General features: G+C 37.6%; 1 protein-coding gene across 2 annotated transcripts; it reads right to left on the reverse strand.

The window, feature by feature from the left end:
- Nucleotides 1–5460: 5460 nt before the first annotated feature.
- On the reverse strand, nt 5461–11693 carry LOC126587941 (lysine-specific demethylase JMJ14-like). 2 transcript variants are annotated; one of them, XM_050253050.1, is made up of 11 exons: nt 11372–11693; nt 10738–10821; nt 10073–10144; nt 9735–9812; nt 9101–9598; nt 8789–9007; nt 8488–8649; nt 7015–8401; nt 6777–6880; nt 6323–6520; nt 5461–6150 (listed from the first exon to the last, which is right to left on the reverse strand). In XM_050253050.1, exons 2-11 carry the CDS (start codon nt 10777–10779, stop codon nt 5782–5784), a joined length of 3129 nt encoding a protein of 1042 aa, XP_050109007.1. In that variant the 5' UTR covers nt 10780–10821; nt 11372–11693; the 3' UTR covers nt 5461–5781. The 2 variants fall into 2 exon arrangements, with proteins under 2 accessions (XP_050109007.1, XP_050109008.1); XM_050253051.1 differs by lacking the exon at nt 11372–11693 and adding an exon at nt 10944–11341.
- Between the last annotated feature and the right edge of the window lie 2881 nt (nt 11694–14574).

The following is a 14574-nucleotide window of genomic DNA, read 5'->3' on the forward strand; positions in this document are numbered from 1 at the left end:
ATCTTTAGAATCTTCATGCAAAACCAATTTTTTGTCCAGAGCTGCAATCACATCATTTAAGTAGTATTAATCAAATTGCCAAGAAGTTCAACAAGCTATATCTACGCCTCAATGTTGCATATGCAATAGTCCGCCATGGACATACGTTTAACGTTAATTAATACGAAAACTTTCGCATCGTTTATGCAATTAATTAAGCTAAAAAACACACAATTGCTCCAACTGGGACTATGTTAGAATCAATTCACCTTCTTTTATCCAATTTTGGTACTAAAACTAAAACTACAGATTAACTGATTCAGAAACTCGAAACTGCATGTTTAGTAAACAAAAATTGTTCATCTATACAAAGCATCTGTTACCCGACCAATCCTTTAGGGTGCGTTTGTTGCACCGGACTGTCTCGGACTGGACTAGCTGCAGGGACTAAGCTGGACTAGCTTAGACTAAACTAAGATGGACTAGCTTAGTGAAGCGTTTGGTGCATTGTCGGACTAAAAAACAGAATAATAAAAATAATAAAAATTAATTCACTTTTTATTTTTTATTTTTTTCGTTTTCTAGAATCTGCCTATTTTGGTCAAACTATTTCCTTCTTTTTCTCCCCTGTCTCTTCCCTTTTCCTTATCCTGTCCGACTCTCTCTCCCTCCCTCCCTCCCTCTTCACTTCCTCTCACAATTTCATAATCTACTGCAAACCTTCAAAATCAAACCACATAGCAAGAAATAAAGTGAAAATTTAGGAGTTGGGGTTGGGGTGCATGTGTGATTGCCTCGAAGGTGGGAGATGGAGAAGGTTTGCAATCAGGGAGTTTCATGTTTTCTGGATTTGGTTTTCCTTCAGTCAATCCCATCGTTGATTTAAGCTTATATCCACTGCAGATTTTGTGTGTGTGTGTGTTTTATAGGTTTTTGGGTTCGATTTTCTGGGTTCTATTTTGCAGGTTGGATCTGGATTTGAAAAATGTAACGACTGCATTTTTTTTTGTTTTGAATTTGGCGGGATATGGGTTTGAAAATGGTTGTTGAAGCGAGGAAGAAGCAGATGGGAGGGGCGAAGTGAGGAGAGGCGAAGCGGACAGAGGTGGTCTTAGCAGTCCGCCCGATTTTGGGGGGCCTCGCGAAGCCCCTCTAGCGAATCGTTTAGTCGGGGTTAGTGTAGGCGAGTCTCATTAACGCTAGTCCGTGTGTGCAACAAACACAAGATTACAGTGACAGTTAGTCCAGTCCAAGCTAGCGAAAGCTAGCGAGCTCAAACAAATACACCCTTATTGTTTTAATCGTGATTTTTCAAACAGATAACATATCAACTACCAAACACACATGCAGTGTAAATCGCAACACACAGTGAATCCATACGAAGCAAGAAACAATATTTTGAATACAAAAGCTTCTGAATCACATACTAGAGAGCATATACAGCCATAACATGAATTTTTCACTTGAAAGAAGTTAATTTTTAAGAGAGGTTCACAAGTGGGTAAACTTTGTACCAGAGATTTGATCAAACACGTAAAGAAAAAGATTGATTGCTGCGAAAGATAGATAAAAATTACAGAAACCCAATACAAAGAAATGCCCGAGAATTCAGAAATCATCAATATTCTCTGCAAATCAATGATCTTTTAGCTAAAAAATGTAACTCGAAGAACCTAGATGTGAAACCGCCCAATATAATACTAATGGATTGAAATCCCAAAATTTAATCAGGACGTACGTATATGATCAGAAGCATCGTATACAATCAAAACATGGAAGGAAGATTTAACAAACCTGGGGCGAGATTATTAGCCACTGCAGGAATGGAATTATCACCTCCATAAGCATAAACATCATCGCCATACCCGCATCGAGACCTGCATCATACCGCTTCCCATATGGATTCGAACCCAAATCGGATCGGCTTCAGTTGTATCCCCCATACCTATCATCTAAATGGGAGCTGTCGGAGCCACCGCCGTGATCGAATTTCAGAGAATTCTCATATGGATTTCATATCCAGAACACATACATAAGCATAGTAGTAAAAATAACTTGACCGTGGTAATTGAATAATTTTTACCACGAGTTATATATGCCCATGATAGAATTGATTTGGTAGATGAAATGTTTTGTTCTAGTGCCAATAGGACCATTTTTGTCGTTTTACTTATCGAAAAATAAGATTCTACGCCGTAAATATAAATGCGTCGAAACTACGAGTATGAATACGAAATATGTAATTTAGTAATGAAACCGGTAATGGAATAGTCGAAGTTATAGGGACGTGTTGCCATAAGCATGTGTAATGATTGTGATTTAGTATGTAATGCTCTGCAGGACCTCAACATTATTGATCTCTTTTGATTTGGTGGTCCACTTCCGTTGTTGTCATTGTTTGCATTGGCATGCATACTTCATCCTGGCCCGTTAACTTAGCATTCTTCAGCAGTACGTGAAAACCTAATTAGTAAAGCAGGATTAGTATTTGTGTAACATTGTTTGCATTCACTTAGTTCTTTCGTAATTTTGGACTCTTTTTGAGAGGTTTGGGACAAGTTACAACTGAAGACAGGAGGTCTTAGAAGTTCAGTATCAAACATTGAAAAGGTTTTGGAGTTTACCCTGACGATTGAGACACGTTGAAAGTGAGTTTAACCTTGAAAGGTAAGTATTTGGCATAAATGATCCCTTTTTTTTTTTGTACTTTTGGAACTGCGAGGGTGCGCCCCACCTGTCAGGACTTGGATCCTCTCCTGAGCTAATGGAGAGGATCCTCCTGATCACTAATCATGAGCCGTTAGATTTTTATCCAACGGTTACAAACAGGGGAGTTCCTTTAAAGTTATAATAATTATAGCCGTTGGATAAAAATCCAACGACCCATGATTAGTGGTCAGGAGGATCATCTCCATTAGCTCAGGAGAGGATCCAAATCCCCACCTGTCACGCACATTAAGGGCAAAAATGTCAAATATGCCAATTAATGTAAAATTATCAAAGTGCCCTCGGTGTCTCACTCGTATGTATGGGCACACATGCTATCCAAATATGCCAAGAAATATGGCAAAACATGGAACGTCGTTGTAGAATTCTGTTTAGCCTAATAGGAACATTTTTGTCGTTTTACTTTTCGAAAAATAAGATTCTACACCGTAAATATAAACGCATCGAAACTACGAGTACGAATACGAAATATGTAATTTAGTAATGAAATCGGGGATTTCACATGAAACCTTATCCTACCATATTTACTACTGTTAGATGCTTTCCACTCACATCTCTCTAACATTTTTAACTTGCAGCACCAGCTCGTTTTACGCGAATCCAAGATGCAAGACTTAGACATCACTGTGCAGTCGCATTAAGGAATCCTGTACATACCACATAGCCACCGGTAATGGAATAGTCTGACTTATAGGGACGCTCCTAGAGTCTTTGTCTAATCAGGCATATCTTGGTGCGATAATTATTTACCTTTATGTCCATGACATCAAGCAAGCAGAACAATGCTACAATGACTGCTCCCAGTAAGTAAAAGTTATCTCGTGGAAACTTCTGGTTTCTGCAATATATAGAAGTTCTAATTCTGCTCATTGTTTATTATAAATTTAGTTGCTTGGCTGTTATCATTCACACACAGTTAGTTGTATTTAGAATAATGTATGCTTCTTAACAAATGAGATTGTTAATTGCTAAAGTAAGTTTAAGGAGGCATGGTAAAGCGGGCATTGTATCCTATTGATTTTTATTTTCTTTTTTAATTTTGGTTTTAACTCTAAAAGTTTCAGAACATGGATGTCACGAAACATTGGCTTGCTGCTTTTGGTTGTGCAGGGTTGATGCATTTTTGAGAAGCGACCAGTGCCGTTTTGCCGGTAAACTTCTGTCAGCTTACACAGACGGTGACGTGGAAGAAATAAAAAAACTTGCTCAGTCAAGCACGGTTAATCATCTTGATCACATGGTAATATATAAGTTTGCTTGCGGCCTTTGAATATTTGAATTGGTTGAATTGGTATTAATCTGAGTACGAGTCATGACTTTTCCGGGGAGCGATGCTTGGATAACCGATCTTGATTTGCTTTTCTGAATGCAAGTGTGACTATTTAAATATTAAATTAAATCTGATAGGGCTGAAAAAGATATGCAAATATCACATTAAAAGCAAGAATTAAAGAAAGATCCAATTTTAGGAACAAACACCCAACAAAACAAAAATCCATAACTAAACCCTAATAAATAAATAAAACGAAAAGAATTTAATTTGGCAAGGAAAGATAATGTTACTTGTGCTTGGTGGATCGAAATTGATCGCAGCAGTCACGTAATTAGAAACATGAAATAACCTAAATCGAACATTAGGCAGTTGACGATCAGGAGAGGGAGGGAGAGAGGCGAGGAGAGAAGAGGAGAGGAGAGGAGAGCTGCTAACTATTCGGCTTGTTCATCTCTAACCCTCATTATATAAACCAACGTAGGGTTTCAACTGAAGTTAGGGTTTAGGACAAAATAAAGATTAAATTGAATAATACATAATTGATTTTTTAATGTAAAAATATGATTTTTAGTTAAAATGAACAGTACCGAAAACTTATTAAATGGCCCACTAACTATCAAAATTATAAATTTAGAGTGATGGTTGGAAAAAAACAATTTCAATGTTCATATTCTTTTTTGTTTTGACTAAACTTGGTAATTTCTTACACCACCTGTTAATATGATACAAAATAAACGGATTTCAGGTTATCATGATAACTAATCGGATAGTTATCGGGTCACCTGATAAGAACCCGTTAATAACAGTCCTTAACGTGTTTACACGCAAGTAACCTATCTCGGCACGTTAAAAAAAAAATTTTTGATGATTTTATATTAAAACTACTAAAAAAACTTATTATAATTAATGTTGTAGTTATGGTGTATATATTGTGTATTAACTATGTATTTATTGTTTTATTAATCCATATAAGTTACAAAAAAATTTAAGTTTTATTTATTTATTTTTATTAAGAGAGTTTCTTATTATCAACATTGGGATATGACCAAAAGAGTGTTTTTACGGGTGTAGCAGGATTGGCTAGAGCGGATGTGGTCGCCCTTGCAGTGCAACCGAGTTCAAAACCCCTTCTTGCATTCAAAGTAGACTATCGTTTGTATAGAAGACACGAACATAGGAATAGAAACAACTACCAAAACGAAGTGGATTAAAACATGAACAAGAGGCATCTACTACAAGTGATTGGGTTGCTGCATTTGCTCCATGCATCATCAGTAATTTAAGCATTCATTGAGGAATCTGAAACAGCACCTTTCATTTTATACTTTTTTATCAATGTTTAATGAAATAGTATAAGAAAAATTAGATGAGCTTAGCTGATTAAGGCCTAGATCATCCCAAGAAAACGAAAAGTCCTCAAAAACTTTAGTTTTAATGAAAATGATAAAATAAAGGTGTAAGTGAATAGTACCAGGAATGACTTTTCAAGGTAAAAATGTCATTTTCGTTAAAAGTGAACAATATCAGAAGTGTTTCATTAAGATTCTCGTATCCTCAAAACAGAATTTCTACTCAACAAAAAGATCAGCAACCAATCGAAGGCATTCCGCCTCGCCAAATCAACACTCCAGATCCAGTTCATGAGTAGCCACATTTGACATTACAAATATCTTGTGCCCGACCCAAGACCCAGAAACTCTCCCTCTTTCCCCTTATGAATTTTTCGATCAAAGAATAGGCCTAATGAATGACTAGTGTTTGAATGAGAAAGAATGATGGGACCTAAACTTTCTTTCTTTTCCTTAACTATCTACATGTTTCTGGATCTCTTCGATCATTGATGCGAATGCCACTCTCCATTTCGCACTTTGTGACTCGCTGCAGAATACTCTCTGTAATGCACTTAACTCCTCAGGATCCGCCTTCTTTAGTAGTCTTCGTAGTAGCAACTGCATCTCTTCAGTTAAATGATGATGTTCCACCGATGAACAATCCTGATCTGGCTTTGTCAAACTGACACCAAAAACTTTCGTCTCCATTTCTCGTAGACAGCAACTTTGTTCGAATGAATGCTGCTTGATTTCACTAACCCCGCCAGACATTGACGGGACCATGTGCCTGTGATTCCAGTACTCCACGCATTGATGGTCAGGATCACGAGCCTCAATAGCCTGGAAGAAACATAGTCAGGTGTGAGATACTGGATTAAATTTTATTTTTGGAGAAAGGAGAAAGAAATTTTTGCTTCACCAATGACATAACAAAACCGAAAATATAATTTCATGCCAAGGAGATTAGTTTATCACAGTAAAAAGTAATGACATAAAAAAAGAGTTACTGTACCTCAGCAATGGGTTGGGAGAGAAATCCAAACATTTCGAGCCCATTAATGCTCCGCAATGACTGCATATGGGGCAGTCCGTTTTCCCCTACACTACTCCTTCTGTTTCTTTCTTGATGTAGTCTCTGTAGTACCATTTCCCAGCACTTGTCCGCCGATACATTTGCGAAAACCTCACCTGGGCAATCTTCCAAACTAACCTGAAATGCATGACAGAAAATTGTTCAGAAATGCACAAACTAAATAAAAATTAATAGTGTGATGGTGTTTTATGTTCACTAGTTTCGTATAGTAAACTATCAATTCAATGCGAGTAAGACTAGCCGACATTCACCTCTCCCAGACCCTGCGTAAAGCGGGAGCCTTGTGCACTGGGTACGACCTTTTAGTAACACTGAAATTTACGCTTCCCCCAATCTCTTACTTTATTGTTTTCAGAGGTCGATATAGACATACCTTGAATAGAGGACCAAGAAGCCCAGCATCGACAACTTCTGAAATATAGCTACATACTTTTGTTGGGTCAAGCACACTATAAAACCTAACTCGGCTTCTATAACCTGCAAAAGACAACCATTATTTAGAATGAAAGAAAAATTAGATGAATCCACACGGGAAAGAAAAGGAGAGCGAAAAATGCAACCAGAAGAAAATTATTGAATCCAAATAAGCATAAGCATTATAGCCAACATACCTTTTGGATATATTGCCTGCTTACTGCACCACAACTTCCCAGAGACAACAGCTCCAAAATCTATAGGCTCAACGGAAGGACTCAGCTCTTGTAATTGATAGCTTTGGTCAGTCACATATATATTTACACCAAACAACTTATTGCCCTCACTCACACGGTTATTCCTGATGTCCCTTGAACCGGCAGGGTAGTCATTGTTCAGAACTGTCAGAGCAGATACATTACAGTCATCATCAACTTTCATCATGTCTGGTTTTCTGGCTACATCTGAACTACAAACTTTCTCTTGATTAGACGCTGACGTAGAGGTCTCCTCCTCAATTGTGACAGCCTTGTTATCACAATGATCAGATGTGTGCATTGTCCTGCTTTCATGTTCTTCAGACATGTAATTAAGATTCAGATCAAAGCACTCCATCCCCGTCTTTGCTTCATCATTCTTTACCAGAATTTGATTGTCATTTTGACTATCCATAGCGATGGGAGACGTACTTAAACTAGAAGCTCCATGCTGTGACCCTGACTGGACAACTGCAGAAGAAACCTGGCTGGACGAACTGCTGGATGCATTTATGTTCACCTTCTCTTCTGAAACCGGGCAGCAAGGTGAAGTTTCCCTTGGATCACAAGATTTGATTCTTTTACGAGGCATGCCACTTTCTTCATCCAGCTTAGCTGTACGTGTATCAGTACCATCTAATTCATGGTCTTCGGATGCCCATACTTTTATGGCCTCTACTTTCCCTTCCAATGCTTCAACCAGCATATTTAATTCATTGACAGTGTGGCGTTGAAGGACATATCTTTGATTGATGTGACATGAACAAAGGAGCTTTGCATGTTTGAGACATGAAAATCGGTCAGGAGAGCATTTGCAGCTGGAGGCAGATAAGTGCAAGTCATAGAAGCAAGAAAAACATTCTCTCTCATTGTTCAAATCAAAGTCTATTTCCATCTTTTTCAACTTCATACAAATTGGTAGACGATCTAGTCTTTCCTCCTCCATTCGCACCCGTGTCTTAATTGCTCTGGTGAGTAGACCATCTTTGCCACAAACACTTTGCCAGCTCATATTTCTTGTAGTTTTCTTTCCAAGAACTGATTGTTCCCAGAGGGCCTGTACAGCCTCCCGAGCTGATCCCAGTAACAATTTGTCGTGTGAGATTGATGTCTTGCGACACTGCTCACTGTAGAGCTCAACTGCATTTTGCCCATGTTCTAACCAATCAACAGGGGCCACGTTCACTGCCTCAGCACAGTTAAAACCACAATTAAATCCAGAATGGTATGCCCGCGGGAAGGTAAGAACAAACTCCCCAGAATGCTGGACGGCTCGATGCACAGGTACACCTTCAGACTTCAAAACTGTAGGAGATAGTTGAGTGACCTGAACAAAGATGAAAGGTGTAATCTTAGTGCCTGAGATGATAATAACAACTTTAAATGTCAGCATACGAATAAAAATCTTCTTACCAGTTCATTGAGTAAATCAGGTTGTTCCTCGAATAGATCAGGCAAATACGCTCTCATTGTACGTTCCAAATCAGTAGCATGGCTTCCAGAGACTCCATACCATACTTTTGGGTCACCCCAGTGCAGATAATTTAGCGAATAGAGGTGGTGGTCCTCAACATGCTGTTACAAACCACAAAAAAAAAAAAAAAAGACCAAATAAGCAAAACCGTAAACCGAAATATTACGCTTTTTCTAAAACACAAGAAATGAAAGGATCTGGAGTGCCCTTTTTTTCGACCATCACAGTGGCATGACATACCCAACAAAATGAAGAAAAGCACATCCCAACATAGAGCCATGGGACTAGAACTCCTGAGATATCGCTTGCTTCAAAACACAGTACAGAACCGGGCAGGCGTGGGAAGTTATTTAGATTCCAACCTGACAATGCATACTTGTCCGAATCACTTCCTGTTGATGATGCCTTAGGAAAACCACTTCCAAATACTCCTGTTTCCAAGTCAGCTCCATAGTAAACCTGAAATGCGATCAGAAAAAAGACAATTACAAAGATAAGAGTACATTCACTACACAAAATGAGTTAAAGGTTCTGAAAATTATAGTTACGTACCTCAACCTCATCTGTTGTTGGTGTCTCAACTATTCGCCAGTATTCACCTTCGATATCCTCCACAGAGGGTTGCCATGTTTCGCTTTTAGTTTCACCATAAGTTGAACCCTCCTTAGCATCCTTTGTTCCAAAGTAACTCTCCTTAAAAGTAGCAGCATGTTTCTGAAACTCTTCAAATGTAAAGTCTGATCCTGAATGGAACCCAAACTTCTCATCAGCCTCAGTAGCAGCAGTAGCTTCTGAACGTCTTCTGGCTCCCATTCTTGAGTTCCTCTTTCGTTTACGCTTCCGACTTCTACTTTTCTTTCTCATGGCCTCTCTGTTTTGAAGCAAGTCAACTTGCTGAATGCGCGTAGAAAATTTGGCATGTTCCCACATCTCTTTCTCCTTAAGAGGGCAGGGAGGGGTCCACGAAGGTGGAGGGACAATCCGGCATATACCATAAGATTCGGCCAGTGGGCGGATCTTTGCTATGTAAGCAAGTGTATCTTCAAACTCCTAAAAGATGAGAACAACACATGTAATTAAATAACCTTATAAATACAAAAAAATCCAATGATACAAAAACTGCTGCCATCAAAGATATTATAAAGGGCAATGCAACTATCAAACAAACAAAAAATAGAATGAATACCTCAATAGTGGGATAAAACACAGGCGCTTCATCAATATCAGGTCTGCATGCTTCCTCCGGGTTCCATCTAGCTGATATCTGCAAGAGGCCAATAATGAAATCATTAAGGATCACAAGGTAACAGAAGAAAACACAAAAAATGCGGACTATCTCGGATTTGATGACACAAATGTTTCTTCCAATTTATTTTCCCATGTCTTTCTTTTAATTCATAAAGTACCCAAGGGCGCCTGTGTTATGTTATTCAAACACAAAACTTTACACAGGTGAAGGTATCACTTCTTAATTATTAAACGAATGCTATGCAACACGATAACTAATTATAAAACGGTCTGTACCTTTCGGATTCGAGGGCTGCCAGAGCCCTCAAGTGTGCTATCACTTTTGTGGTAGTTCTTAGAAGAATGATCCTGCAAAGCATTTTGTGTAAGAATAAAAAATCAAATGACAGCCGAAATTTACATTCGTTGACAGACCAAAGGCATTCAGTTAAGACAAGCAACACTGTAATACGAATGATCCTTCAAAATATCTATTTAAAACCATTTACTTTCTCAATTTCTCCGCCCATAATACACCTTCAGGTGTATACAAGCACATTACAGTAGCAGATTAAAAAGGCACAAAGACGATATGCAATAGAAATCTGAAATTCCAGATGCACACAGGACCGCGCAAACAAGCGAAGGGGGATCTTACAAAAACCGATTGTCAAAGCAATCAATAACAAACTTCGAAGAAAAGAAAAACCGATATCAATTAAATTAAACAAAAAAGGAAGAACAGTTAAACACATGCTATAGATTTTACAATATAAGAAACAGATAACACAGATCTGCAATTTCTTGCAGGTTAACGATACAGATGATTTCGATAACATTAACAGAAAACACAACATCTTATCCGGCCTGACATTGAAACCCGACACATACATATGACATAACTCCACACATATATATGACACAATGGAAAGAATACAAACATTAGGGATTAGAAATCCAACCCCCTTCTGCTGAGATTCGACAGTTAATTGTAACTGTTCCATTGACGGTAAAAATTTGTGAAAACCCTGATTAGCCAATAATATCTGCAAAAGAAGACCCTTTCACTTATCAAAATCAATACATAATCAATCAACCAAAAAACAGCTTTCCTACTTCTCCATAACCAAACAGAACATAACCAAAAGAACACAAATTTATGCAATACCTAATTCACCCAAACCAGCAAAGGGCATTCCCCAGAAACAATTTCTTTCCACTTTCTGATCAAACAAACACAAACCCAATTGGCATTTTCACGAACTGAACCCAAATCAAAACGAAAAACCCAATACTTTTTCAATTGCATGCATCTAACCGCCCCAAAAATTCTTACTGTTTTTGGTAAATTTAAATTCTTTTCTACACCCCCAATAAACTAAATTTTTTTCCTATTAAAGCAAAAAATTGACTTGGTAAACAAAACAAATATATTTGGAAAATATAATCAAAGTACCAAAAAAAATTAAAAAAATGATTAGTCTATGAACAATGAGGAAGAAAGCAGACAAATACCCAAGACATAGTTTTTCAGAGAATTAAATATATAGAATATTAAATATGGAGAAAAAGTGGATTGAAAAATCAAGAGGGTACCCAAAGAACACGCCTAAAATTCCCAGGTAGGGTGATGACTTGATGTGTAGGCAATAGGCATACTTGTGAATATATGCAATGCAACCAACCCTTCCTCCTCTGTAAACACACCTTTCAGAAAAATAAAATAAAATCTTGATATTTTAGATATAGTTTTTTTTTTTTTTTGGATAATAATAGTAAGAAATAAATAATAGAAACAGAGAATGAGGTGGAATAAGGAATCCTGCTTGAACGAGGAATGTGGATCTAATACGTGTAGGAAAAGGAGAAAAAGAAAAGAATTTGTCTCTTTTTTTTTTGGTGTTTTCTTCGAAATTTTGTGAATATTTATTTATTTATGTATTTAATTTAGAGGGAGAGGAGATGGAGAGAGGGTCAACCCGGAGTTCGTCAACCCGCACAAACGCACGCAGATTTAACGGTGAGGAGTCCGACGCTACAAATCCAAAGTGCAACCAACCCCACAATAACTTGTTTGCAAGTTATTCGAGCTAAAGTGGGCCCTTCTCACTTGGCTAAGGAAAGTGGGACCCTATCACACAAATGCACCATACATGAGAAACTTTTCGGCATAATTAATGAACTTTCACGTGATGTTACTAATCTGCATTAGACTCAAATATAGAAGGCATTTTTACATATGATGTGTCTTATTTGGGGTCGTTTAGCTTAGTTCTTGGCAAAATAGAATAATGTTACATTTATAATGTATTTGTACTATTTTTTTAATAGAGCTAAAGTCAGCAATACACGTTAGTGTCATTTTTATTAAAAATATAATACAAACGAATTGTAAAAATAACATTTTAAAAAAAATGATTACAAATGATTCTATACATGTGGTATCACATAAGTTGTAAATGCATTTGTTCTAACATCTTTTGATTTAGATCTTAGCTCACACTATCCCTTTTTTTCTTATCAATAGTAGTTAGATATTTAATAATTGATTGCACGTGTTGTGATCAAATGTTGTTTAGAATAATTAATGTGATAAAGTCCGAATTAATGGATGATATTGTTCAAATATATGTTTTTTTTCGTACAACGATATATTTTACACTAAAAGTAAGGAGAGTTCGGTTAAGCCACACACTGGGCAACCTAATTTGGTATCAATTTCACTATCTACGAGATTCGAATATAAGACCTCTCACTTACAAGTAAAGAGGAATATCACCAGACCGTAGTACTTAGTGGCAAATATATGTTATGATTTTGCTTTTTAGATAGGATAGTACTATTCACACACCAATTTTTATGCTTCACACATATTTATCGTGTCAAGTCGTACTATAATTTAAGTCACGCCAAGCATGCGACACACTTAAATGAGCTCGAGTCACGTAACAGGGCTTGCCGAGTGGGTTGTAGTGTAGAGGTTACGGAAGTTTACTAGCCTACATGAAATTATGATTGTGTAAGACTTTGGATTGCTTTCGGAGAATCAAAGTCCAAGCCCTTGATTTTACCTTCACGTGGGAAGGCTTGAGAAAGCCATTTTTGTCCTTACGCTTTCCCTTACAAACTAAGATATTCAGAAACCAACCAAACCCAAAGTTTAGCTGACCAAATTACATTTTGATCTTGAGCCGTGCGCCTCCTTTAATGAGCAGAAGAAAGTATATTTCCCTTCCAAGCTCTTATAGGGAAATGAGGGAGAAAACATAGAAGAGCGTTGCCAAAGATGGAGTCGTATTGTGGGACTTTGTGCAGGAAAGTAGGAACCCCGGGCATCGTGTTCAACCTAGGCTTCATGAGGCTACCATTCATTTGCAATGTTATACCACAAAGAACCATGTAGCTGTAACCATGGAAAGAATAAGGGAAGACCTAGCAGACTTAGAAAATGAGAAGAAACCAAGAGATTCCCCAGCTGGAACTTGAATCGATCCATGCACCTATAAATCAAGAGCATTAGCACGCATGAAATGGGAGAGACACACCAAGCAGAGCAAGTTATTTATAAGTGTTGGAAACCCAACCCACGAGTTTTAAACCATCCCTTCACTCTGATCTTTCTAATAAGCTTCCTTACCCCCTTCAAAACCATACAACCAAGAATAGCCTCTCTCACGTCAAGTAATAGGCTTTTAGCTCCCACGTCGCGCATCATTCAAGCAAGTTATAATGTATTGTGACTACTTGATTGTTCCCAGTGTTGGTTAGCCTCTTAAAAGTCGTCACAAGTAGGCCTGACATTTTGGATCAAACTCGTTAACTCGACCCGTTAACCCAACCCGACTCGACCCGTTAATATTTGTATTTGGGTGGATGCTTAACGGGTCGGTCGTTAACGGGTGAACCCGTTAACAACCTGTTAAATAACGGGTCACTTTAGGTCACTGTTAACACCCGTTAGCACCTTTGAGTTAAGGATATTTTAGTAATTTTAGTAAAGTCTTAATAACAAAAAATAAACTTTATGCAAAAAAATAATAATAATAATTGTTAACGGATGAAACGGGTGACCCATTAGCTTAACGGGTCGGGTTCGGATGACCCGTTAACTTAACGGGTCGGGTTGAACCTAACCCAAACCCAATAAACCCGACTCATTTACAGGTCTACTCACAAGCGCTTCATCAGTGTCGTAAACATTTTATTATCGCTGGAAGCGCTTTATTAGTGCCAAAAACATTCAACTACCGTGGGAAGCATTTCAACAGTCATCAAAAAAGCTTCAACAGTCGCAGGAAGCACCTCAACAGTTGTGGGAAGCTCCTCAAAGTTGCTGGAAACACATCAACCATGGGAACAAATTAAACCGAAAAAACTTCAAAGAAAACCGAACTAAATCGAACCGAACAGTAATCTAGTTTGATTTTCATTTTTGAAAAAAAACTGAACTGAACAAAACCCAACTCAACCCAAATTTTCACCCCTTGGACCCAAAGTTTAAAATATCCACAAAATTGTCGATATTTCTGTCGAAATGTCAGAAAAATCAAAGATCGATATGAAAATTGGGTTGCACTTCATCCTATATCGGCGTGCTATAGGAAAATACAGGAATTTTGTCCATACCCATTGTAGATTTCGAATTTTTGAACTTTTTTTGAAAAATAAATTTTCTAATTCGACTAAGTTTTAATGAGTTAATATACTTAAACCATTACAAACTTCCGTAAGTATTAATAAGTTGATATACTCACACCATTACAAATTTCCGCTATTGTTAATAGACATCCATCAAATTT

Source organism: Malus sylvestris, chromosome 10, assembly GCF_916048215.2.
Source record: "Malus sylvestris chromosome 10, drMalSylv7.2, whole genome shotgun sequence".
In the NCBI taxonomy this organism is placed as follows: Eukaryota; Viridiplantae; Streptophyta; class Magnoliopsida; order Rosales; family Rosaceae; genus Malus; species Malus sylvestris.